At 36.9% G+C, this 27,581-nt stretch overlaps 1 protein-coding gene across 1 annotated transcript; it reads left to right on the top strand.

Annotated features, from left to right (window-relative positions):
* The first annotated feature begins 717 nt into the window (after positions 1-717).
* Positions 718-26,370, top strand: LOC135232116 (olfactory receptor 8K3-like). The gene is made up of 2 exons (XM_064289416.1): positions 718-1,233; positions 25,717-26,370. Exons 1-2 carry the CDS (start codon positions 718-720, stop codon positions 26,368-26,370), a joined length of 1,170 nt encoding a protein of 389 aa, XP_064145486.1.
* Positions 26,371-27,581: the final 1,211 nt, after the last annotated feature.

Below are 27,581 nucleotides of genomic sequence, written 5' to 3'. Positions count from 1 at the left end.
ATCAAGTTGATTCCGACTCATAGAGACACTAGAGGACAGAATAGAACTGCCGCACAGGTTTTACAAGGAGAGGCTCGTAGATTCAAAAACCCAATTTTTTGATTATCAGCCAAGCTCTTAACCACTGCTCCACCAGGAATCCCATCTATGTACATGTACATGTATATGTATTGTGTATATGTATATATGCATGTATAGGTATAAGTATGTCTACATCTACATGTTCACGTACATTTACACCTGTGTCTTTATCTGTGTCTATCTCTATCTCAGTTTACCACAGGGTTTCTCAACTTCTGACATACCGACATTCTGGATAAGAAATTTTGTCATTGTGTGGGAGTTACCCTGTATATAGTAGAATGTTTAGTAACATCCCAGGCTTCCATTAGATACAAGTAAAACCCTTCCCCTGGTTGTGACATCCAGAATGTCCCAGGCATTGACAAATGTTCTTTGGGGAACAAATTTTACCCAACTGATAACAAGTTATATTTCTCTCTCTTTCCCTCTTTCCCTCTCTCTCTATCTTCATGTGCCTATACTTCATTTGTGGGAGGTGAGTTTAATGTCAAATAAGTATACTGGAAAGTTTGGATTTATCTTATTCATTTCGCATATTGCATTTGTATACTAAAAATCTACCAGATGATGCTACATAAAGCCTATTGACTAAGCTGATGTCTCCAACCACAATAGGTTTCCTGATAGGCCTAGATGGACAAACACAATCTAACAGTGCTGAATGAATTCATTCTGACGGGAATCACAGACCGCCCAGAGCTGCAGGCTCCATTGTTCGCGCTGTTCCTTATCATCTACATGATCTCAATGGTGGGCAACTTGGGCATCATCATCCTCACCAAGATAGACTCTACTCTACAAACACCCATGTACTTTTTTCTCAGATACATGGCTGTCACTGATCTTGGTTATTCAACAACTGAGGGACCTAAAATGCTAGTCTATTTTTTTGTGGATGAAAATACAATCTCCTATTATTTTTGTGCTACACGGCTAGCTTTCTTTGTCTTGTTCATAAATAGTGAACTATTTATTCTGTCAGCAATGTCCTACGATCACTATGTGGCCATCTGTAACCTTCTTCTCTACACAGTCATCATGTCACAAAGGTTGTGCCTGGTGCTGGTGGCAATCCTCTATATTTATTGCATGTTTGTTTCACTTCTCATCACCATAAAGATTTTTAACTTATCCTTCTGTGGCTACAACGTAATCAGTCATTTCTACTGTGACATTAACCCCTTATTATATTTGCTCTGCTCAAGCACACGTGAAATTCAATTGGTCATTCTCATCTTAAAAAAAAAGAATTCTCATCTTAGCCTCTATTAATTTGATTACATTCCTTTTAATAGTTCTTGTTTCTTACATGCTCATTTTTGTAGCCATTCTCAGGATGAACTCAGCTGTGGGCAGGCACAAGGCCTTCTCCACTTGTGGATCCCACCTGACAATCTTGGTAGTGTTCTATGGGACTTTAATCTTTATATACATGCAGCCCAAGTCCAGTCATTCCTTTCAGGCTGATAAAGTGGCTTCCATATTTTACACCCTGGTGATTCCCATGTTGAATCCCTTGATTTATAGCTTGAGGAACAAAGATGTAAAATCTGCCCTACATAGGGCATGGAAAAAAATATGCAACATCTTTTCTATAGTTTGATGCGTCATATGGTTCCTATGAAATACATGATGGGTTTCAAAACTTGTCTGTGCGCCTCCATAGAGTATAAACGAAAAAACCAAACCCAGTGCAGTCGAGTCGATTCTGACTCATAACAACCCTATAGGACAGAGTAGAACCACCCCATAGAGTTTCCAAGGAGTGCCTGGTGGATTCGAATTGCCAATCCTTTGGTTAGCAGCCATAGCACTTAACCACTACGCCACCAGGGTTTCCCCAAAGAGTATAGCTAGCACAAATATATTCTACATATATTTGCAAATATTCTGTGTGTCAGTCACTCTTCTAAATGCACTGATGAACAAAAGTGTAAAAACTTTTGCCTTTCTTAAAGTGAAGAGATAGATCAAAAATACAATAGTTACGTAAATTTTATAGTAGATAAGAAAGTGTTGGGGCCCTGGTGGCACAGTGATTAAAGTGCTTGGCTGCTTACTGAAAGGTCAGCCTCGAGCAGCTTGCTTGGCACCCCCCCCGCCTTAGCTTTACATTAGAATTCTGGTTTCTTTGCTTGATATTCCCTATAACTTTACATTAAAATCCGGGTTCCCCTCTTTTTTAGATGCTGACCAAACTAGAGGAAATTGGCAGAAACTGGCTTAGATGCCATGTGGACATTAAGGATAACCTTTTAAACCTCATACATAGTAAATTCTCCATCTCTGGGTAGAGTTTAACCACCATATTCTGAACACACTATGCATAAAGTTACATTTACACCACGTTGCACCTAAGTACTATGATTAAAGTGTCGCTGTTGTAACTTGTATGGGCTTCCTACTTGTAAACCCCTTAAAGGTAACCTTTTGCCTCTTTCTCACTGAGCAGTCTTGGAAACATCAGCCCCAACTGTTTCTTCCCTTGCACAATGAAATAACCGTGCCTTTCTATGCTCCCACTTGAGTCTCTGGCTTATTGGATGAGACAAGTCGCGCCAAGTGGTCCACAGCAACAATGAGCACATCCAGGTAATGATATACTTCTTGACTGGTGTATCATTGTCATTCTTCAAGATTTAATTAATTTTCACAACAGCTCTGTGAGGCAGGTTCTATTAATATTTAGATATTTTAGATGATAAAATGGAGGTTCAGAAAGGGTAAATAAATGAACCAAGTTCAATTCACAAATGATATATAAATAGTCCAAGTTCAATGTGGTCTTAAGCATTAGAATCAAGTTTCAAACATGGTCTTGCTCCAGGTTCCAGGTTCCAGTTTCAGAACAGCTAGTGTAAATAACTTCTCAATGTCAATTTTCTGCTTTAATGATGTCATCCTGAGATGACAGAGCATATCAGATTAAAAGAAGAGAAATAGCAGTGAGGTTCAAAAAGTAGTGAATGCCTAGCACAATGTCTGGGAGAGAAAATAAATTCCATAGAGACAATGAATTAGTACACTGATACAGCAAGCTAACAATTCGTTTGGAAGCATGATTTGTTCGAACTACATAATGGGACACCATCACAATGTGGATGCATAACATAGTCTGAGCAGGTTTATAATAAACGTCTAGTGGCAGGTATTGAGAATTATCATAATGCAATAAAGAACAGGAGCCACAGTGACACCGTGGTTACAGCTCATCTGGTAACCCAAGGGTCAGCCGTTGGAACCTGCCAGCATCTCTTTGGAAACCCTAGGGGGCAGTTCTAATCTGTCCTGTAGGGTCACTAGGAGTTGGAATCACCTGGACTGCATGGGTTTGTTTTTTTGGCTTAGTAAGGAAGATGTTATAAATAAATAAACAAGGAAATTCCCATTTTAAGAAATGATTTATAGACTTTTGCCTTGAGAAGTTCAGCCACCTTTTAAAAATAAAGGACTGATGTTTCTTCCTTAAAAAATGAGGTCTGTGAGAAGATTTATTCGCCATCATCATCTGCTTCCTGTACTTTGATGCAGTGTGAACTTCAATTTGGGGAAAATGTAATTTAAGGACAAAAGATTGCCAGATGCATTAACTTTGATTTTGCTGAGCTACTTGAACCAATGGGAGCCATCAATCCCAATACTGGATACATTTTTCATTATCTTTTCTGTTTCTTTTTTTAAATGAATTAAAACCTTTTTCTTGAGCTAAAGTTTGAGTGATGCATTACTTATTGAGTGTTTCATTACATGCCTGGGAAAAGAATTTCTAGATGATACAATGAGGAGAGACAGAAGCACTACATGCAATTGTGAAAGTTGGGCACCACAAAGTTCTATATTTTGCCATTTATATAGCATAAGATGTGAAAGAACCATCTGTAAATGTGCAATATATTGGGTATTGCCAAGATTAATGTAAACATCGGAGAGCTTCCCACAACAGTAATCATAGAGACCAAAAGGAACAACGTGCAACTCAGCAATATCCATGAAAAGAAAAGAAATTTGTCTAATCCACTTATACAGTTTTTCCTTGAAGGAGCTCCTGAAAATAAGAGAGAGAAAGAAAGAACAGGAAAATACTGAGGAGCTTGATATACAAGTTAAATATTATTACAGTTACAATAAGAAATACTCTGTGATTCATTAAAATATTTAATGATCACCAATAATCTTAATACATGTTGTTAGGTGCCTGGAGTTAATACTGATCAAAGAAACCCCGTGAACAACAGAACAAAAGAGTGTCTCGTCCTGAACTACCTCACAATCGTTGCTATCTTTGAGCCCATTGTTGCAGTCACTGTCAATCCATCTCGTTGATTGTCTTCCTATTTTTAACTGACCCTCTCCTATACTAGTCATGATGTCCTTCTCCAAGGACTGAACCCTCTCACCAAGTGTCAAATAGTACCTGCATATGATTTTTCTATTACAGAAAGGTACCACTAATAGAGGGGTTTGAGGGAATTGACAAATTGGTACTACATATGCTGGGGGATTCCGTGGAGAAAGAGTAAACTGGTGGAAAGGTGAACACAAATGCTGAGGAGAAGAAGTCTCAGGTGTCAAGTTACAGGAAGAGTGATATTCTAATTTCTGCCATATGTGAATGGCACATCCTAGAACTGCGAGGGGTATGCCCTTCACTGCAACATGTGGTGTTTCTCCCAGTTTCCACTGTGTCATGTTCTAGCAGAAGTTCATCTCATAATTATAGCCAGTCTTACCTGTATACAGCAGTAACTAACAATAGCATACCTGTATAGTCTCCTTGATGAGAAGAATACAAATATTTAATATAATATTATTTTACTTAAATACCAGCAAAATGCACAATATATGAAAATAATGGGAAAGTATAAGATTAGATGTACCTGTCTATTTACATAATTATTACCTCAAAATATTCACTTATTACTTGGAGCAATAGAAATCAGTCAACCCTAGAGTAGACACAATAAAAATTCAACATTTATTCTATCATAGGAAATATTTTCATTTTTAAAACACACTTTTTCATGGAGCTCTTCTATGACTATAACAATCAATTGATTCTATGGAAATTCTAAACTTATATGAAATAATTGACATAGAATTAAAATATAAGAATTTTTTTCAAGGTTTTATTTTTTATTAAATTTTCATGATTTTTCTAATCATAAGGACATTTAATTCCTACTCAAGTGAGTTTGTGTTCTGCATCTTTTAAAGTGCTTTATACATGGATATAACTTCTATTTCACATCCAGAAAGTCAGAAATATTGGATTTTTTTCTTGTTACTTTTATTTTTAAATTCTTTTATTGAGATATAAATAGCAAACCATAAAATTTACTCATATATCTTGAATTTTTTCTTCGATTCTTTCAGCTTGAGAAAGGTCAAACATGTCCTTCCCTTTTGGTTTTTTAAGTGCAGGTCTTAGCACATTTCATCATATTTTAATTTGTCTTCTTGAGCCTCCCTTTGAAATCTTCTCTTCAGCCCTTCAACTTTATTATTTCTTCTTTTGCTTCAGCTACTCTACATTTAAAGACAAATGTCAGAGTACCTTTTGACATCCATTTGGTTTCCTCTTTCTTTCTTGTCTTTTAATGATCTTTCGATTCCTTCAGGTCTGATGTCCTTGATAGCATCCAAAGCTTTTTAATCTGCAGTCGTTAGTGTTCAAAATGACAAATCAATATTTGGAATAATACCTAATTTTAGGCAGGATATATTCAAGGTTATATTTTGGCTGTCGTGGACCTGCTCTAGTTTTCTTCAGCTTTAAATTTTACTTGCATATGAGCAATCAATTGTCAGTTCCAGGGTTGGTGCCTGGCTGATGTTGGTCTGACTGATGATATTGAGCCTCTCCATAATTTCTTTCCATAGATGTACTCAGTTTGATTCCTGTGTATTCTTTCTGGCAAAGACCACATACATAGTCTCCATTGCTTTTGTTGAAAAAAGCTATTTGTAATGAAGAATTTGTTGGTCTTGCTATATTTGTGCATGCAATCTCTGGCGTCATTTCTATCACCATATTGTCCATCTAGCGATTCTCCTTTTTTTTCCAACTTTCACATTGTAATAACTAGTAATTAGCAACGGATTTTGAATGAAATTTTGATGAACTCAGATATGTTGATAAAATCTTCACTTTCCTCATCTTTGGAATTGGTTGAGTAAATTTGAGTGATAACAGTATTAACTGGTCTTTTTTGGCACATGAATATTATCGTATCACTGACAACATTGTACCTCACGATAGACCTTGGAATCATAACAGAATACTATGAAAAATTTTACTGCAACAAAGTTGAAAATCTAGAGGAAATGGGCAAATTTCTAAAAACACACTACCTACCTAAACTAACACAAACAGAGGTAGAAAAACTAAATAAACCTATAACAAAAGAAGAGATGGAGAGGTAATTTAAAAACTCCCTACAAAAATAAAGCCCTGGCCCTGACAGGTTCATTAGAGAATTCTACCAAACTTTCAGTGAAGAGTTAACACCACTACTGCTAAATGTATTGCAGAGCATACAGAAGGAGGAAGTACTCTTGAATTGATTTGATGAAGCCAGAATAAATTTGGTACCAAAACCAGGTAAAGACACCACAAAAAAAGAATATTACAGACCAATATCCCTCATGAACATAGACGCAAAAATCCTCAACAAATGTCTAGCAAATAGAATTCAACAACATATCAAAAAATTATTCACAACGACAAAGTGGGATTCGTATTAGGTATGCAGGGATGGTTCAACATTAGAAAAACAATCAATGGAATCCAACACATAAATAAAACAAAAGATAAGGAACAAATGATCCTATCGATTGATGCAGAAAAGACATTTGACAAAGTCCTACATCCATTCCTGATTAAAAACTCGCAGCAAAATAGGGAAGAAAAAGGATATTCCTCCACATAATCTAGGGCATTTATGCAAAGCCAACAGCCAACATCGGCCTAAATGGAGAGAATCAAAAAGCATTTCCCTTTAGAACAGGAACCAGACAAGGAAGCACTTTATCACTGTGCTTATTCAACATTGTAGTGGAGGTCCTAGCCAGAGCAATTAGGAAAGAAAAAGAAATAAAGGGCATCAAAATTAGAAAGGATGAATTAAAAGCATACCTATTTGCTGAGGATATGATCTTATACACAGAAAACCCCAAGGAATCCACAAAAATACTGTTGAAACTAATAGAAGATTTCAGCAAAAGGTCAACATACGAGAAAAAGGTACAAAAATCAGTTGGATTCCTGACACCAACAAATAAAACTTTGAAGAGGAAGTCACCAAAGTAATACCATTTTCTATAGCTCCCCAAGAACAGAAAATAGGAATAAACCTAACCATAGATGTAAAATACCTATAAAAACAAAACCACAAGATAGTGCTGCAAGAAGCCAAAAGAGATCTCCCTGAGTGGAAAATTTACCTTTGTCACAGATAGGAAGACTCAACATCGTGAAAACATAAATTCCACCCAAAGCGATCTACAGATTAAAAGCAATCCCAACCCAAATTCAAATGGCATTTTTTAATGAGATGAAGAAGCAAATCACTGACTTCATATGGAAGAGGAAGAGGCCTCAGATAAGTAAAGCACTACTGGAGAAGAATCACATGCTAAGTGGCTCTAAAACCTATTATACATCCACTGTATTCAGAACAGCCTAGTCCTGGTACAACAATGGATACATAGTACAAAGGAACAGAGTTGAGAATCCAGACATAAGTTTATCCACCTGTCAGCAGCTGATATTTCACAAGGGCTCAAAGTCCAATAAACAGGGAAAAGACAGCCTCTTTAACAAATGGTACTGGCATAACTGGATATCCATGTGCAAAAAAAGAAACAAGATTCATACCTCACACCACGCACAAAAACTAACTCAAAATGAATCGAAGGTCTAAATGTAAAACCTAAAATGATAAAGATCATGGAAGAAAAATTAGGGACAATGATAGTGGTCCTAATACATGGCATAAACAGTATTTAAAACATTACTAACAATGCACAAACACCAGAAGAGAAACTAGATAACAGGGAGCTCCTAAAAATCAAACACTTATGCTCATCAAAAGACTTCAGTAAAAGAATAAAAAGACAGGCTACAGACTGGGAAAAATAATTTTGGAGGTATGACATACCTGAACAGGGTCAAATCTCTAAAACCTAGACGATACTGCAAAACTTCAACAACAACAAAAAACGAGTAACCCAATTTAAAAAATGGGCAGAAGATATGAACAGGCACTTCGGCAAAGAAAACACTCAGGCGACTAACAGATACATGAGGAAATGCTCACAATCATTTTTAGATGTTACAGAAATGCAAATCAACACTAAAATGAGATACCATCTCACCCCAACAAGGTTATTATTAATCCAAAAACACAAAATAATAAGTGTTGGAGAGGTGGTGGAGAGACTGGAACACTTATACACTGCTGGTGGAAATGTAAAATGGTACAATCACCTTGGAAATAGATTTGGCACCTCCTTAAAAATCTAGAAATAAAAGTACCATACCATCCAGCAATTCCACTCTTTAGAATATATCCTAGAAAAATAAGAGCCATTGGAAAAATAGATATGTGCACACCTATGTTCATTGCAGCATTGTTCACCATAGCAAAGAGATGGAAACAGTGTAGGTGCCCATCAATGGATGAATGGATAAACAAATTATTCTGTATTCACACAACAGAATACTGCTCAACAATAAAGAACAATGATGAATTCCCAAAACATCTCACAACATGGGTGAATCTGGAAGACATTATGCTATGTGAAATCAGTCAGTCATAAAAGGACAAATATTGTATAGGACCACTTTTGTAAGAACTCAAGAAAAGGTTTAAACACAGAGGAAAACATTCTTTCATGGTTACAAGGGTGGGAAGGGAGGGATGGGGAATTCACTAACTAGATCAAACCCACTGCCGTCGAGTCGATTCCAACTCATAGCAACCCTATAGGACAGAGTAGAACTGCCCCATAGAGTTTCCAAGGAGCATCTGGTGGATTTGAATCACTGATCTTTTGGTTAGTAACCTTAGGACTTAAGCACTAAGCCACCAGATAGTAGATAAGAATTATCTTAGGTGAAGGGAAGAACAATATACAATACAGGGAAAGTCAGCACAACTGGATTAAACCAAAAGCTAAGAAGTTTCCTGAACACAAGCAAACACTTCAACGGGCAGAATAGCAGGGGTGGGTGTCTGAGGACCATGGTTTTGGGGGATATCTAAGTCAATTGGCAAAACAAAGCTTATTAAGAAAATGTTCTGCATCCCACTTTGGTGAGTGGCATCTGGGGTCTTAAAAACTTGTGAGAAGCCATCTAAGATGCATCAGTTAGTCCCAATGTACCGGGAGCAAAGAGAATGAAGAACACTGAAGACACAAGGAAAGTATTAGCCCAAGAGACAAAATGGGCCACATAAACCACAGACTCCATCAGCCTGAGACCAGATGAACTAGATGGTACCCAGCTACCACCAATGTCCTCCCTGACATAGAACACAACTGAGAGTTCCTGAAGGAGCAGAGGAAAAGTGAGGTGCAGAACTCAAATTCATGAAGTTCAGACTTAATGGTCTGACTGAGACTAGAGAAACCCCAGAAGACATGGCCCCCGGGCTCACTGTTAACCCAGAACTAAAACTACTCCGAAAGCCAATTCTTCAGACAAAGATTAGACGGGACTATAAAAGATAAATTAATACTCATGAAGAGAGTGCATCTTAGTTCGTGTAGATGCATGAGACTAAAAGGGCAACTCCTGTCTGGAGGCGAGATGAGAAGGCAGAAAGGGGCAAGAGCTGGTGGAACAGACACAGGAAATCAAGAGCGGAAAGGGGGAGTGTGCATTCACATTATATTTGTAGCAACTAAGGTCTCATAAAAACGTATGTATAAATTTTGTATGAGAAACTAACTTGAACTGTAAACTTTCACCTAAAGCATAATAATAAAAAAAGTGAAAATACAGAAAAAGCACAAATTAATGATATATCATAAGATGAAATTTACTAACTTTATTCCTTATGATAACATTATGGAAATGGGGGAATATCGAGTGGTCTGTCCTAAAGGTAAAATATTTTAATCCAGATCCCTGGGTGGGACAAGTTGAAAGTTAACTGGGAATAAATGAATGGATATAACTAAAAGAAAATCACTGGTGAATACATATTATTTAGAAAATTAACAGACACACTAGATATGTTCATAAGTTTTCAAGTGCTTCAGACATAATTAACACATTGCTTGGTGTCTCCTCAGGGAGAGACTTCAATGCTGAAAGCTTCAAGTTGTTCCCACTACGCCATGCTAAGAATCCCGTGGGGGTGTCAAACAGGTTAAATACAGGTAAAAGGTAAAAATTTTTATGCAATAACATGTTTTACTAACGTTGAGAGTGTTTTAGTGACATTTTCAAGGCCACTTTTTTTATTCAATTCTGTCTGTTTTCCACCATTATTCCTAATATGATTTATATGAGATAAATGTGGACTTCATGTATTCATTTTTACAATTAATGCTATGAAATTTAATTTCTGCATTTGTTTCCTACTAGTTTACTCAGAGACTGCTCTGCTCATAGTGTTCAGGAATTGATATATGCCAGATAGATAGACGATAGATGATGATGGATAGATGATGATGATAGATAGATAGATAATAGATAGACAGATAAATAAATAGATAGATGATAGATAGATAGATGATAGATAGATGATAGATAGATAGATAGATAGATAGATAGATAGATAGATAGATAGATAGATAGATAGATAGATGGATAGATAGATGGATAGATAGATAGATAGATGATAGATAGATGATAGATAGAGAGACAGATGATAAAGAGACAGGCACAGATAGATGATAGATAATAGAGAGATAGATAAATAGATGATAGATAGATTATAGATAGATGATAGATAGATGATAGAGAGATAGAGAGATGATAGAGAGATAGAGGGATAGAGAGAGAGATAGAGAGATGATAGAGGGATAGAGAGAGAGATAGATAGACAGAGAGAGAGAGAGATAGACAGACAGACAGACAGATAGATAGAACATTGGAAGCAGGGCTCACAAAGTTTTAAACCAACCATTCTGTTACCTTAACCTGTAGGGCTATTGTATTTTTAAAATATCTGTGGTACATTCAGATGCAGTTTTTAAGAATTATACTTAAATTGATCTGTGATATCTCCCGGCACATAGGAGTTCTGATGTTTAATGGAAGATGCTTCATGTTCAGGCAGATTTTAATAACTTCCATTAATTTACATGTATGTCATCATCAGCATGTTTTCCCTTTCTCCTATGCTATTGTGTCATATAGTGATATTTTAAACTTTTTTTTTTCATAGAAAGCAGAAGTTTTTTTTTGTTTTTTTACAAGGGAGTGTTTATGAGATCAATGTTTCACTGTTTGTTCAGATTTCTTCATATATTCTGGGTTTCTCAACAAGAAAAAAATATGAATCTGGTTTGTTAAAAAAAACTTAGAATGTGTCAGTTATAATACAAATGTCCAATTGGAGGAGAAAATAATTTAAGTAGACAAACAAAATGTCATGTAAATTATGGCACTTTTGGACACTTTAGTCATAGAACTGGTGTTACAGAATGTGGGGCTGGGTTAGTTACAAGGACAGGGTCATAACGAACCTATTCATGAAAATGGTCACAAAGATCTTAAATCGCAGTCTAAAGATCAAAACAATTAACAGTAACAAAAAAAATATTTTAAGTTATTACTGTCAACATCCAAAAAAGTATGGATGATGATAGACAAGTACATGATAGATATAGAGATATACAGCTAGATAGGTAAGATGGTAGATAGATAGATAAGTGATAGATAGATTGATAGATGAGAGACACACTAACAGGCAGGTATGTAGGTAGGTAGGTAGATAGACAAATAATACTAGGGACACACTACAGTTATTTTCATGTATCATAGACACATTCCAGCTATTAATTCTCATTTACACTTCCTAACAACCCTGCCAAAAAAATGTTGGAATGTGATTTTTCAAGTGGGGATAAGCAGGTTCATATGACTTATGTTATTTGCCCAAAGTACCACTTTGTATGCATTACAAATGAAGGTATAGCAGAGGCTTTATCTATATAAATATAGCTCTGGTGATGTTTTCATGTACAAAGACAAATAAACTCCATTGTAATCAATTTATCTCTATCTCTCTTTATATAGAGATATATACATATATATGAAATTATAAATCTGTCTTCGTTGTCTAGTGCTGCTATAACAGAAATACCATAAGTGAATGGCTTTGACAAAGAGAATTGTATTCTCTCAGTGTCCAGTAGGCTAAAAGTCCGAATTCAGGGCGCCAGCTCCAGGGGAAGGCTTTCTCTCTCTGTCTGCTCTAGAGGAAGGTCCTTGTCCTCAGTCTCCCTTGCTTTGAGAGCATGTCAGCAAAACAACCTCCGGTCCAAAGGACTCACTGTGCTACCGGCAATGCTTTCATGTTGGTATGAGGTCCCCATGTTTCTCTGCTAGCTTCTCTCTTTTTATATTTCAGAAGAGATTGGTTTAAGACACAATCTAATCTTGTAAATCTCATCACTATAACTACTGCTAAGCAATCTTTTTTTTTTAATTCAAGTTATTACATCATAGTGATAGGATTTATAACATGTGGAAATCACATCAGATGATAAAATTGTAGACAATCATACAATACTGGGAACCATGACCTAGCCAAGTTGACAGATATTTTGGAGGGACACAATTCAATTCATGACAGTATCTATTCACAATCTGTCTAGTATGTTGACTGTTCCATCCTGGACCATCTATAATCATAGGTTTTCATAAGACAATGTTTTGAAGTAGTGGGTTCAAAACGCACCCCCCCTTTTTTTTTAGGTATGTGAAAATGACAAAAGTTTTAAGATAAGTGTAATTTGTTGTACTGCGGAGGCTTGTGTGTTGCTGTGATATTGGGAGCTATGCCACTGGTATTCAAATACCAGCAGGGTCATCCATGGCAGACAGGTTTCAGCTGTGTTTCCAGACTAAGACAGACTAGGAAGAAGGACCTGGAAGGCTACTTCTGAAAAGAATTAACCAATGAAAACCATATGAATTGCAGTGGAACATTGTCTGATATAGTGCTGGAAGATGAGCCCCTCAGGTTAGAAGGCATTCGAAATACGACTGGGAAGGGGCAGACTCCTCAGAGTAGAGTCAACCTTAATCAAGTGGATGGATTCAAGCTTTTGGGACCTTCACTTGCTGATGTGGCTGGACTGAAAATGTGAAGAAACAGCTACAAGCACCCATTAATAATAGAAATGTGAGGTGCGTGAAGTAAGAACCACTAAGCATTAGTGAGCTGAATTGGACTGGTATTGGCTATTTCGAATCAGACAGACATATCATCCACTATGCCGGGAATGCCAACTTGAAGAGGAATGGCCTTGCATTCATCTCCAAAAAAGAACATTTCCAGATCCATCCTGTGCTACTACTCTGTCAGTGATAGGGTAATATCCACCTGCCTACAAGGTAGACCAGTTAATATAACTATTATTCAAACTTATGAACCAACCACTAAGGCCAAAAATGTAGAAATTGAAGATTTTTACCAACTTCTGCAGTCTGAAATTGATTGATCATGCAATCAGGATGCACTGATAATTACTGCTGATTAGAATGTAAAGGTTGGAAACAAAGAAGAAGGAATGGTAGTTGGAAAATATGGCCTTGGTGATAGAAACAATGCCAAAGATCACATGATAGAATTTTGCAAGACCAACAACTTCTTCATTGAAAATAACACTTTTCACCAACAAGGACCTCTCCAGATGGAATTCACAGAAACTAAATCTACTACATGTATTACATATGTGCAAACAGATGATGGAAAAGCTCAATATCATCGGTCAGAACAAGGCAAAAATATGACCATGAATATATCCCACATGAATTTAGAGGCCATTGCAGGAGTAGATTTGATGCCTTCAGTACTAATTACCAAAGGTAAGATGAGTTGTGGAATGACACCAAGGGCATCACAGATAAAGAAAGCAAGAGGTCACTAAAAAGACAGGAGAGAAAGAAAAGACCTAAATGGAAGTCAGATGAGACTCTGAAGCTTGCTCTTGAACGTCGAGTAGCTAAAGCAAAAGGAAGAAATGAGGAAGTAAAAGAGCTGAACAGAAAACTTCAAAGGGTAGCTCGAGAAGACAAAGTAAAGTATTGTGATGATATGTACAAAGACCTGGAAATAGAAATCCAAAAGGAAAGAACATGCTCAGCATTTTTCAAGTTGAAAGAACTGAAGAAAAATTTCAAGCCTCAAGTTGTGATACTAAAGGCTCTAAAGAGAAAATATTATATTACCAGAAAGCATCAAAAGAAAATGGAAGGAACACACAGAGACACTATACCAAAAGAATTGGGTGATGTTCGACCATTTAAGGAAGTGACATATGATCAGGATCTGATGGTACTGAAGGAAGAAGTCCAAGCTGCACTGAAGGCTCTGATGAAAAATAAGGCTCTGGGAACTGACGAAATACCAAACGGATGCAACCTTGGAAGTGCTCACTCATCTGTGCCAAGAAATTTGGAAGACAGCTACTGGCCAAGCAACTTGAAGAGATTCTTATTTATGCCTATCTCCAAGGAAGGTGATCCAACTGAGAGCAGAAATTACCCAACGATATCATTAATATCACACGCAAGCAAAATTTTGCTGAAGATCATTCAAAAACAGCTGCAGGACTATATCGACAGGGAACTGCCAGAAATTCAAGCCAGATTTAGAAGAGGACATGGAACCAGGGACATCATTCCTAATGTTAGATGGATCCTGGCTGAAAGCAGAAAATACCAGAAAGATATTTACCTGTGTTTTACTGACTCTGCTCGGGCATTCAACTGTGTGGATCATACCAAATTATGGATCCCATTGTGGAGAATGAGAATTCCAGAACGCTTAATTATTCTCATGAGAAACCTGTGCATGGATCAAGAGGCAGCCATTCAAACAGAACAAGGGAACACTGTGTGGTTTAAAGTCAGGAAAGATGTGTCAGCGTTATATCCTTTCACCATACCTATTCATTCTGTGTGCTGAGCAAATAATCTGAGAAGCTGGACTATATGAAGAAGAATGGGGCATCAGGATTGGAGCAAGACTAATTAACAAACTACTACGTGCAGACAACACTACCCTGCTTGCTGAAAGTGAAAAGGACTTGAAGTACTTACTGATTAAGATCAAAGACCCCAGCCATCAAAATAGATTACACCTCAACATAAAGAAAACAAAAATTCTCACAACTAGATCAGTAAGCAACATCTTGATAAATGGAGAAAAGATTGGGATTATCAGAGATTTCATTTTACTTGGATCTACAATCAACAGCCATGGAAAGGGCAGTAAAGAAATCAAACAATGTATTGAATTGGGCTAATTGGCTGCAAAAGACCTCTTTACAGTGTTGAAAAGCAAGGATGTCACCTTGAAAGACTAAGGTCTGTCTGACCCAAGTCATGGTGTTTTCAATGGTGTCATATGCATGCAAAAGCTGGAGAGTGAATAAAGAAGACCAAAGAAAAACGGGAGCCTTTGAATTGCTTCGAATTGTGAAACTGGGGGAGAACATTGAATATACCTTGGACTGCCACGAGAATGAACAAATCCATCTTGCAGAAGTATAACCAGAATGCTCCTTGCAAGTAAAGATGGTGATGCTTCATCTAATGTACTTTGGACATGTTATCAGGAAGGATCAGTCCCTGGAGAAGGACGTCACGCTTGGTAAAGTACAGGGTCAACAACAACAACAACAAAAAAAACAGAAGACCACTAATGAGGTGGATTGACACAGTGGCTGCAACAATAAGCTCAAGCATAACAACTGTGAGGGTGGTGCAAGACCAGGCAGTGTTTTTTTCTGTTGTACATAGGGCCGCTATGAGTCAGAACCAACTCAAAGGCACCTAACAACAGCAACAATAAAGTAGGGGGTCAGTGAAAAAAATGAAGACCATCAAGAGAAGAACTGACACTGTGGCTCCGGGTATGGGTTCAAGCATAACAATGGTTGTGAGAATAGTGCAGGACTGGGCAGTGTTTCATTCTTTTGTTCTTAGGGTCACTATGAATTAGAACTGACTTGATGGGCATCTAACCACATCTACCAACAATGTTAACATGGAACTTCCTCAAACTGATAACAGTGCACCCATGATCAAGCTACAGCTACCATCACACAGGGTATGAAAGATTGAATAAATTCTTAGGAGGACCATGAGCACAACATGTAAATCTACCCTTACCAGGTCTATGAGACCTTTTAGTGGATGTTCTAGAAAACATGATAAGGTCATTAAAAAATAAATAAATACAAAGCATTCAGATTGGAAAGGAAAAGGTGAAACTCTTTTTACTGTTAGACGACATGTACAAAATCCAATAGAGCCTTCAATAGAGTTATAGTATTAAAAAGTTAACTTAGCATTTCTTTGTGACTTTGCTTTCAGGTTAGTGGTCAATTAAAAAAAAAAAAAGCCTTAAAATTCAGATTTTAAGTGGTTTTTTTTTTTTGGCATTTACTGTATAGATATATCTGCGGATTTCTTAGATAAAATACTGGTCATATAGGGTCTCTATGAGTCAGAATCGACTCGATGGCAACGGGTTCCAGTTAATGGATTGAATTTTGTCCCCCCCAAAACATGCTTCAACTTGGCTTGCCAGGATTCCCAGTATAGTGACCTTGTCCAACATTTTGTGATCTGATGTGATTATTGTATGTGTTGTAAATCCTAACCTCTATGATGTTAATGAGGTAGAATTAGAGACAGCTATGTTAATGAGAAAGGACTCAACCTACAGGGCTAGGATGTATTTTGAGTGAATCTCTCTTAAGGTATAAAAGAGTAAATGGAGCAGAAAGGAATAGGACCGTATGCCACCAAGAAAGACTCACCAGTAATAGAGCACATCCTTTGGACCTGGGGTCCAGGAGCTGAGAAGTTCCTAGATCAGGGGAAGGTTGATAACAAGGAACTTTCCCCAGAGCCAACAGGGAAAGAAAGCCTTCCCCTGGAGCTGGTGTCCTGAATTTGCATTTCTAGCTTCCTAAACTGTGAGATGAGCCAGAATTGACTCAACAGCAAAGGGTAAATGGTGAGAGAATAAACTTCTGTTTTTTAAAGCCATCCATCCACACGTGGAATTCTGTTATATCAGCACAGTCACCTACAACAATCATGAAAAGCAAAATCCATAAAAAGTTTTACCACACAAATTTTAAAACTTCTGGTCTTCAAAGATACATATAAAAACAAGTTATACTTTGGGAGAAGATATTTTCCAATAATATATCTCATAAATGACTTGTGTCCATAATACATACAGAGTTTTCAAAACTAAAAAAAAAAAAAAAGGAAAGAAACGGTCTACAAAAATGGTTATAAAAATGAACCATACCTTATCCAAAGAAAATATGCAGCTGGCAAAGAATCATATAAAAATTCTCAGCATCATTTTTAATTAATGAATTTCAAGTTAAAACATTAATGATATAACTGTTTACATCTATTAGAATATCAGGTAGTTGGTAAGTACTTGGAGGAGCTGGAATAGTCATAAACTGCTAGTGGAAAATTAAAATGACATAAATATATTAAAAATAATTTGTTTTAAACATCAGGGTCTCAGAAAGCTAACCAGTTTTGCCATAAAATTGGGCCGTTTTAATCCTATATATCTAAAAAGAGACATGGACAGCATTTTCCCTTGTAAAGACATGTATACAAACGTCCATTGCAAATTTATTTGTAATATTCAAAAACTAGAATCAATGTAACTGTTCACCTACTTGAGAATGAATAAATTGTGGTATGTTCAAGAAAATGAATACCACTCAAAAATAAAATCTATTGAATTATTGTTACATGCAAATACACTGATGAAAAGTACAAACCAATAAATCAGAATTTGTCAAAACTAAAACACCTCACACTTAGATATTTATCCCGGAGAAACGAAACCTATGGTCATACAAGAACCCATACACAAATTAGTAGATAAGTAGCGAATTTGGTGAAGTATAAGACAGTACACAATAGTGGGTAAGTCCTCATAACTTGACTAGTGCAACGTCGTAGAAGCTTCACAGACATCCAAATGCCCTGAGAGACTTATCTACTGTGCTGAGGGCAGGAAACCATGATCTCAGGGGACATCCAGCTTAATTGGCATAACATAGTCTATGAAGAAAATACTCTACATTCAACTGTGGTGAATAGAGACTAGGGTCTTAAAACCATGTGAGTGGCCATCAAAGATGCATCTACTGAACCCATCCTGACTGGAGCAAAAGAGAATGAAAAAGACAAGACACAAGGAAAAGATTAGTCTGAAGGACTAAGGAACCACAATTACAACAATCTCCACCAGACTGAGTGGAGAAATACTAGAAAGTGCCCAGTTACCACCACCAATTGCTTTGACAGGCATTGCAGTAGAGGGTCCCAGACAGAATGGGAGAAAAATGTAGAATAAAATTAAAAATCACACACACACAGACACACACACACACAAAAGACTAGGCTTGCTGGTCTGACAGAGACTGGAGAACCCCAAGGGTATTGCCCGTAGACTCACTATAAACTCAGCACTGTAGTCCCTCATGAGGTTCTTCCTTCAGCCAGAGATTCAACAGGTCTCTGGGGCCAGAATAACACACTTCAGGGACGTAATTCATAGTTCAATCATGTATAGAAGGCTAATAGGCACGCCAGCCCAAACGCAAAGATGAGAAGGCAGGAAGGGACAGGAAAAGTGGATGAATGGAAACAGAGAACCTAAGGTGTAGAAAGGAAAAGTGATGACACTTCACAACATTGTCAACCAGTGTCACAAAGCAATTTATGTATTAACTGTTTAATGAGAAACTAATTTGCTCTGTAAAGTTTCACCTAAATCACAATAAAAAAAGAAAGAAAAAAAGTTCATAGAAACTTTACTTATAATAGCTAAAAACAGATAACAACCCAAAATATCCTTCAATGCGTAAATTGTTAAGCAAATTGTAGTAAATCCATACATGAGATAATGCTCAACAATAAAGAAACAAAATATTGATGCTCACAACAGTGAGAACGATCCTGAATAGAGTCATGTGAAGTGAAGAAAGTCCATCTCAAAAGGTTGTTGTTGTTAACTGCCCTTGAGTTGACTACAACTTATGGTGGTGACCTTATGGAAAACAGACCAAAATGTTGTCTGCCTCTGTGCTCTCCTCACAATCCTTGGTATGTTTGTGTCCATTGTTATAGCCACTGTGTCCATCCAGCTCATGGAGGGTTTCCTTCATTCCATCTGGTCCTCTATTTCACCAAATACGATGTATGATTCCGGAAACTGGTCTTTCCTGATGACATGCACAAAGCAAGAATGTCAGACACTGTTCTGTTGGAGACAACAAAATATCTATCAGTAAACAATTTTTGTTTTCTTAGATGTCTTTGAGTCAACTGAGACTCACAGTCTCAGCTTATAAGACACAGTAGAAATGCCCCAAAGGTTAACTAGGCTGTAATCTTTATGCGTGCAGATGGCCAGGACTTTTCTCCCCGTAATGGCTTGTGGGTTCAAACTGACAAATTTTCATTTAGTAGTGAGTGCTTAAACGTTGAAAAAAATCGTATATATATACATGTATATTTTTATATATACACATATATACATGCTATATCACAATAAGCAAAAAAGCATAAATGGTATATTTAAAGTGCATCAAGAAGGTTTATAGCATGATAAATGTATATTCGTAATAAAATATTACACATAAAATATCACACTTTACATGGTGTGACAGTTAAGGTTGTGCGTTAACTTGGGTGGGCTGATTCTCAGGGGTATGGCAGTCTTGTGATGTTGTGATCACCTCCATGATGGGATCTGCTGTGAGTAGCTAACCAGTGGATACATGTGGCCTGCATGAAATATAAGTAGACATTCTGTCAAGGTTTGTTGGCTTTTCCTCGCTCTGGATCCTGCAGACCCCTGGTTCTTGGGAATTTCATCCAGCAGGTTGCATGAAGTCTTGTCTGTTAATCTTGGGATTCATAGAACTTCAGCCCATGAGCAAGAGTCCTGTTGTCTGACCTGCAGATGTAGGGGTTGCAGATGTCGGGGTACCCAGCCCCTGAATCTACATAAATCAGGGGAAACCTCTATCCTGACCCATGGACTTGGCACATTCCAGCCTCTACACCATTCCTTGATATAAACCTCTTTATGTGTATGTGTGTGTATATATATATATAATTTCTACGCTTTACTGGTTTTGTTTCTCTAGAGAACTCAGCCTAAGACACAAGGGTATATTGATAAGGTAGAGCATATGTGAGGCACAGCCAGATATGTATGAAGGTGAGAAGGATGTTTTGGAATGAGGATTGGACAGGATGGAAAAACATAAAATATTGAAATATAATAAAGGAAAATAAAACAAAGAAGCAAAATTCTTAAGCAGACTGATGATGGTAATTGACCATGAAATGAGAAGCCAGGGTAACACTTCTGTTCCTGAGGTGAGAAACAAAGCTGACAAACAAGCCAAACAGCCCTGGACAACAGCAGACACAGCAACAATAACAACAGCAAACTAGGAAGTGATAGCTCACATGTGCACAATACATTCATTTTATTCCATTTAAGTCTTTAAAATAATTTAATAAGAAAGTGTTTAAGCACTTCTTTATTTTGTCATCCATTTGAAGAGACCACTGTAGAAACAGAGTATATCCATAGTTCTGTTACATAGATACAATATTTTAATCCAGAGCCCCGTGTGGTCGAAAGGGAAAGTTAGCAAAAGTAAAATGCAAGAATATATGAAATAGAGAAGTACAGGCATGTATACACACTGTATGATTGCAAACTTGCTTACTAGTGAATACAAATTGTCCTGGACAATTAGCAGACAACCCCTAGATATTTTGTGAAGCTTTCAAATGTTTTAGGAGCAATCAACAAATTGCTTGGCATCTCCTCAGGGAGAATCTCCATGGGTGAAAAAAATGCCATAAATTCTTCTCACTATGCCACGTTTAGAAACACATGGGGGAGTCAATAGAGAGACTTCATTACAGGTAAAAAGACAGACTATTTCTATGTTTTAGTAATATCCAGAATGTTTCAGTGATACTTGCATGGTCTCACTGTTATTCAATGGAAAAGTTATTGCAAAATATTAGGATTTCTAAGTCAGGTCTGTGTACTCTACTTTTCAATAATGCCTGAGACTAGAATGCCTCTTCCTTTTTCTTCCATGTTTTTTCTTTTTTTTTTTCCAAATATTCACACTTTGTTTCAGAGACTAAAACCTCATAAGCACCTATGAAACATTATCATTATATGTCTAAACAGTATTTTACTTTATATAAATAACTATATGAATAAAAAAGAAACAAAAACAAAGATGAACAAGATATATTAAAAAAAAAAAAAAAAAGAGTCCTTGAGTCAATTTTGCCTCAAAACTACCCCATGTGTATCAGGGAACTGTGATCATAGGTCTTTCAATGGTTGTGGCTTTTCAGAAGTAGATCTTTCTTTCTTTCAAGGCACCTCTGAGTGGACTCCATCCCCCAACCTTTCAGTTTATAGCTGAGTGCTTAACTGTTTGTGCCATCCAGGTGTTCTAACTATGTGAATAATAGAGCTCATATACGAAAGAAAAGGAAGCATATGCAGTATTAAAAAATACTGTAGCAGAATTATGAAAGTGCAGGTATTCAGTCTCCAGTGTTGATGTCCTTCCAAATCCTTAGCTACATAGTGACCCTAGGCCCTTCTTATGTCCCTCTCAAGTGTAATTTAATATTTAATGCATATTTAAATAACTTTTTAAATGTGCATTTTTGCTAATCTCTTGATAAGGAAACAAATACGTTTCTATCTCACACGTCTTGTTGAGAAGTGAAAAGCAATTTTTGGAGTTTAGGAAACTTCTAAGTAGTTAGATTGACCATAATAGTATACCATATACTATATTCTTTAATTTCCAGTGGAATTTGGCAGAAAGAATATATAATTTTCTCAAAGAATATAGCTTTATAGAATGAGAATTAAATACTCAACAAACATCGTAAACCATGGAAAATAATCTGGTGTTCTCCATGGAACTCCAAAGCTGATGAGAGGAAGTTCTCTTATCTTCCCTTACCTTATAGGAGGAAAAGCAGTACTTACCCAATATAAGAACTTTTTTTCTTCACCCTTTCACTATTGCAACTAAACAAGATTTACATCGCTTTTATTGCATCCATTGAAGATAGTTTTTTTTTAAAAAACAAAAACATTTTGTTGTGCTTTGGGTAAAAGTTTACATAGCAAATTAATTTTCCAAAATTTCTTACACAAAATGTGTCAGCACTCCCCTCATTTCCTCCCTGGCTCCCCTGATTCCATTAGGCAGGCTTCCCTGTCCTTCCCCGCCTTCTTGTCCTTTTGGTCTCCTATAGTTGATTGTTGTAAGGGGTACATCCTTCATAGATGTTATTGTTTAATTTAATAGCCCCCTCTGTTATTGGGCTAAAAGCTGTCCTCTGGGAGTGTCTACAGTTTCATGTTAGAAGACTGCCTTAGGGTAATAGTCTCAGGGGTTTCTCCAGCCTCTTTCTAACCAGTAAATCTGGTCTTTTTGTTGTTGTTTAATTTGAATTTTGTCCTACTTTTTTTTAACCCATTCTGCCCCTAACCTTCTATTGTGATCCTGGTCAGAGTGGTCAGTAGTGGTAGCCATGCACCATCTAGTTCTTCTGGTTTCAGGTTGGAGGAGGTTGGGAGTCAAGCAGCCCATTAGTTCTTCAGACTAATTGCTTAAGTCTTCAGTTTTCTTCATTCTTCTTTGTCTAGTCAGGAAGAGACCATAGTTGCTTTCTGACATAGGCATTGTGTCAGTGTCGGTCACAACTTTTTCAGCAATGTTTTACATGAGACAGTATATTTCCGCTGTAACTGCTTTATTATTTAATATGATACTATCGTGTTGTTCTATTTGCTTGATTATTCCTGGCTCAGAGGCTGCTGGTACTGCTGTTTTCATTGTAAGTAGTACCATTTCAAACCATTTATTCTTTTACCTTAAACTGCCATCCTCATCCTTCTCCGGCACTTTTTTTTTTTTAATGTGTGGTTTATTAGGGATATGTGTATACATTTTAATTTAATACACTTAAGTTTATATGCATTATGTGCTATATGATAGTTTAGACTAGAGGATTTCTTTATCCAGATGGAATTTTTTAATGAAACTTCATTTTATAAAATCAATGAGAGTGACCTCCCTTTCTCTCCATTTGCTCAAATTTCATCTCACTGTTGTAAATTTTTCATGAGAAAATTTATCTGATTTGTTATAAACAACTTATTATATGTTAGTTATAACGAAAATACTCCTAGGTTAGGATATATTTTAAGTAAATTTATATCAAAACACACTCCCTTTAAGGTGATCTTGACTCATCAGTGACCCCAAAGGGTTTCCAAGGCTGTAAATCTCTATGGAAGCAGGCTGCCACATCTTTCTACTCCAGAGCAGCTGGTGGTTTTGAACTCTTGACTTTTAGATTAACTGTCAATCAACTTATATTAAAACGTTTTAAGTAAAGTAGAAGATATATAATCCAGAAGACTGGTACACTGATGGTCCAATTTTAGTCAGGGACTTGATGATGGGGGAGGGAAGGGCTCCGGTCAGCTACATGGATAAGGCACTACTCAACCTACTCATCGTTTTAACCCTAACGTAGAAGCTAGGTCACACTAGAAGAATTTACATATACATATATAAAGAAAACTCCTTTCAGATAACTTGCTGTTGTCATTTTAAAAACAATGAAAACACTGTATTTTGATATTTGAGAGTTATGGCCTGATACCTTAAACGCATTGAAACATTTAATCTTCATTTATTTTCTCAACAATCCTGAAAGGAAGTGGTCATTTCGCTGGTGTCGATAAAGAACTTAAGGTATCTTACTCTATAAGCCACAAGTGGAGGAATAACAGAGACTATATCTGCATATGTCTACTACCTTGGGTATTCCCCTGTATAAAGATGAATAATCTCCACCAGGATCCATTAGATTTTCCCTGGCAAGACATGCGTTCAATACTTGTCAAGGATGTTGTTTCCGTCTGTACCATCTGTGGCACAAGTACTTCTGTTGGACTATGTTTTGAAGTAAGGCATATTGAATGTTTCCAAACATTCTGGGACTTTCCAGTTTAAAATTTTTATAATCAACATATGTATTATAATTTTTGTAAATGTCTTTATGTGATTGCCATGAAATAAATGACAAACAGAAAGTTTAGTAACCATTCATATGCTTAACATCTAAATTTTTTTAATTTTTTAAAATTTTTGCTTCTTATATCTATGCGTATATAATAAAAAAAAAAATCCGTTGACATCAATTCGATTCCAACTCATAGAAACCCTGTAAAACAGAGTAGAGCTTCCCCATAGGGATTGCAAAGAGCGGCTGGTAGATTCAAAAAGCCAGCTTTTTTGTTAGCAGCCAAGCTCTTAACCAACCACTGCTCTACCAGGGATCCCATCTATGTATATATATATGTATATGCATGTGTATGTGTATGTGTATGTGCATCTGCATCTGTATGTATGTTTGCATGCATATGTACATATGCATCTACATGTACACATGTGCCTACAAATGCATGTATACATGTGCCTACAAGTACATGTACACATACACATATACCTCCATGTACACCTACACCTATATCTTTACCTATAGCTACATCTACATTTATATCTATATCTATATGTATATCTATATCAGGATTTCTCATCTTCCCCCTAATGACATTGTGAACTAGAAATTTTGTTATTGTGGAGAGTTATGCTGTATATTGTAGAATGTTTAGTAACATCCCAGGCCTCCATTAGATACCTATAGGACCCTTCTCCTAGTTGTGACATCCAAAATGTCCCAGACATTGACAAATGTTCTTTGGGGAGTAAATTGTCGCCAGCTGATAACAAGTTAGCTTTCTCTTTCTCTGCTTATTTCTTTCTCTCTCTTTCCATCTCTCTCTATCTCTACCTTCAGGTTGTGGGAGGTGGGTTTACCTTCATATATCTATGATAGAAAGTTTGGATTTATCTTATTCATTTAGCATATTGCAGTTGTATACTAAAAATCCACCAGATGATACTGCATAAACTTATTGACGATGCTGATGTCTCTATCCAGAATAAGTTTCCTGATAGAGCAAGACGGAGAAACACAATCTAACAGTGCTGAATGAATTCATTCTGATGGGAATCACAGACCGCCCAGAGCTGCAGGCTTGATTGCACTGTTCCTCATCGTCTACACGATTTTAGGGGTGGGCAACTTGGGCATCATCATCCAACATACAAACATCCATGTACTTTTTTCTCAGACATCTGGCTATCACTGATCTTGGTTATTCAACAGCCCTTGGACCCAAAATGTTAGTAAATTTTGTTGTGGATGAAAATAAAATCTTCTATTATTTTTGTGCTATACAGCTAGCTTCCTCTCTCTTATTCAGCATTAGTAAACTATTCATTCTGTCAGCAATGTCTTTTGATCACTATGTGGCCATCTGTAACCCTCTGATCTACACAGTCATCATGTCACAAAGGGTGTTACTGGTGCTGATGGCAATCCTCTATCTTTATAGTGCATTTATTTCTCTTCTTGCCACCATAAAGATTTTTAATTTATCCTTCTGTGGCTACAATGTCATCAGCCTTTTCTACTGTGACTGTCCTCCCTTAGTGTCTCTGCTCTGCTCAAATGCACTTGAAATTGAATTGATCATTCTCATCTCAGCAGCTATTGATTTGAATTCATGCCTTCTAATAGTTCTTGTTTCTTGTCTGCTCATTTTTGTAGCCATTGTCAAGATGAACTCAGCTGAGGACAGGCACAAGGCCTTCTCCACCTGCGGATCCTACCTGACTGCGGTGGTCTTGTTCTATGGGACTTTAAGCGTTACACAGGTACAACACAAGTCTAGTCATTCCTTTGAAACTGATAAAGAAGCTTCCACGTTTTACACCCTGGTTATTCCACTGTTGAATCCCTTGAAATATAGCTTGGGGAACAAACATGTAAAATATGCCGTATATATAGGACATGGAAAAAGCACAGTTTACCCCATCATATGGTTCCTATAAATTACATCATGGGCTTCAAACCTTGTCTCTGTGCCTCCATAGGGTACACTGAGCAAAAATATATTTCACAAATATTTATAAATTTCCTTCTATGTGTCAGTCACTCTTCTAAATGCATTGATGAACAAAAGAGTTAAAACCTTTGCCTTCCTTGAAGGGAAGAGATGGATCACAAACATAATAATTAAATAAGTTTTATAGTGCAGAAGAAGGTTTTGGCGTCCTAGTGGTGCAGTAGTTAAATGGCTATGCTGCTAGCTGAAAGATGGGTGGTTCAAACCCATTAGCCACTCCATGGGAGAAAGATGTGGCAGTTGTCTTCCACAAAGATTTACAGCCTTGGAAACCCTATGCATCAGTTCTATTCTGTCCTATAGGGTCACAAGGAGTTGGAATCTCCTCAACAGCAGTGAATTTGGGTTTTTCTTTTTTTTTGAGAATGTGCTATAAGACAAAACACTTTGCCATTGAGTTGATACTAAGTCATAGAAAACTTAATGGACAGGGTAGAACTGCTCCATAGGATTTCCAAGGAGCAGCTGTTGGAGTTGAAATGCTCATCTTTTAGTTAGCAGCCAAGTTCTTAACCCATGCACCACCAGGCAAAGAGTGGATATACTGAGTGGAAGTAGAAAAAGTTACTAGGTACTAGGTACAAAAGTGGACCTACAGTGACCCTGGTGCTTTTTCAACTATTAGAATAAGCTTTGCAGTGTCAGTTCTTGCATTTATGTCTGTGTGTTTGTGTAAGCATTTGCATTTTGTTTTAGCCTTCATAGTTTCTGAAGGGAGTATCAGGTTCAGGCCAGATTTCAAGGAGTCTCAGTAGAGTGTAAGGATGTGAAGTATCAAGTTATCTAAATTTGCTCAAATGTCCCCATCCTAGGCTTTGGAGATCCATTCTTTTCTTATTAATGGCTTTACATTCACATGTAAATAAAAAAAATATGTTAACATAATTTGCAATTTAGCAATGCACAGATTCAGGTCTGCATCACAATTTGTTATGATCAACCCATTTTGCCTAGATCTAGAAGTGGGGAAGGAATTCCAAACCTGGGAGCAACTCCGGAAGACCTTAAGAAATTTGTCTTAATTGGTGTATATTCTGATCTATACACCAATTAAGACAAATTTCTTGAGGTCTTCCAGAGTTGCTTCCAGGTTTGAAATTCCTTCCTTATTAGTTTTTCTTATTTTAAAATTATCTT

This window comes from Loxodonta africana, chromosome 7, assembly GCF_030014295.1.
Source record: "Loxodonta africana isolate mLoxAfr1 chromosome 7, mLoxAfr1.hap2, whole genome shotgun sequence".
NCBI lineage: Eukaryota > Metazoa > Chordata > Mammalia > Proboscidea > Elephantidae > Loxodonta > Loxodonta africana.
Note: the sequence above shows the minus strand (reverse complement) of the source record. Positions and strands in the feature narration are given on the sequence as shown.

Coding starts and splice junctions, on each gene's coding strand:
- LOC135232116 (XM_064289416.1), top strand. CDS start 718: ATGGACAAACACAATCTAACAGTGCTGAATGAATTCATTCTGACGGGA. Junction 1,234..25,716: donor TATCCTTCTGTGGCTACAAC/GTAATCAGTCAT, acceptor TGTGCTATACAG/CTAGCTTCCTCTCTCTTATT.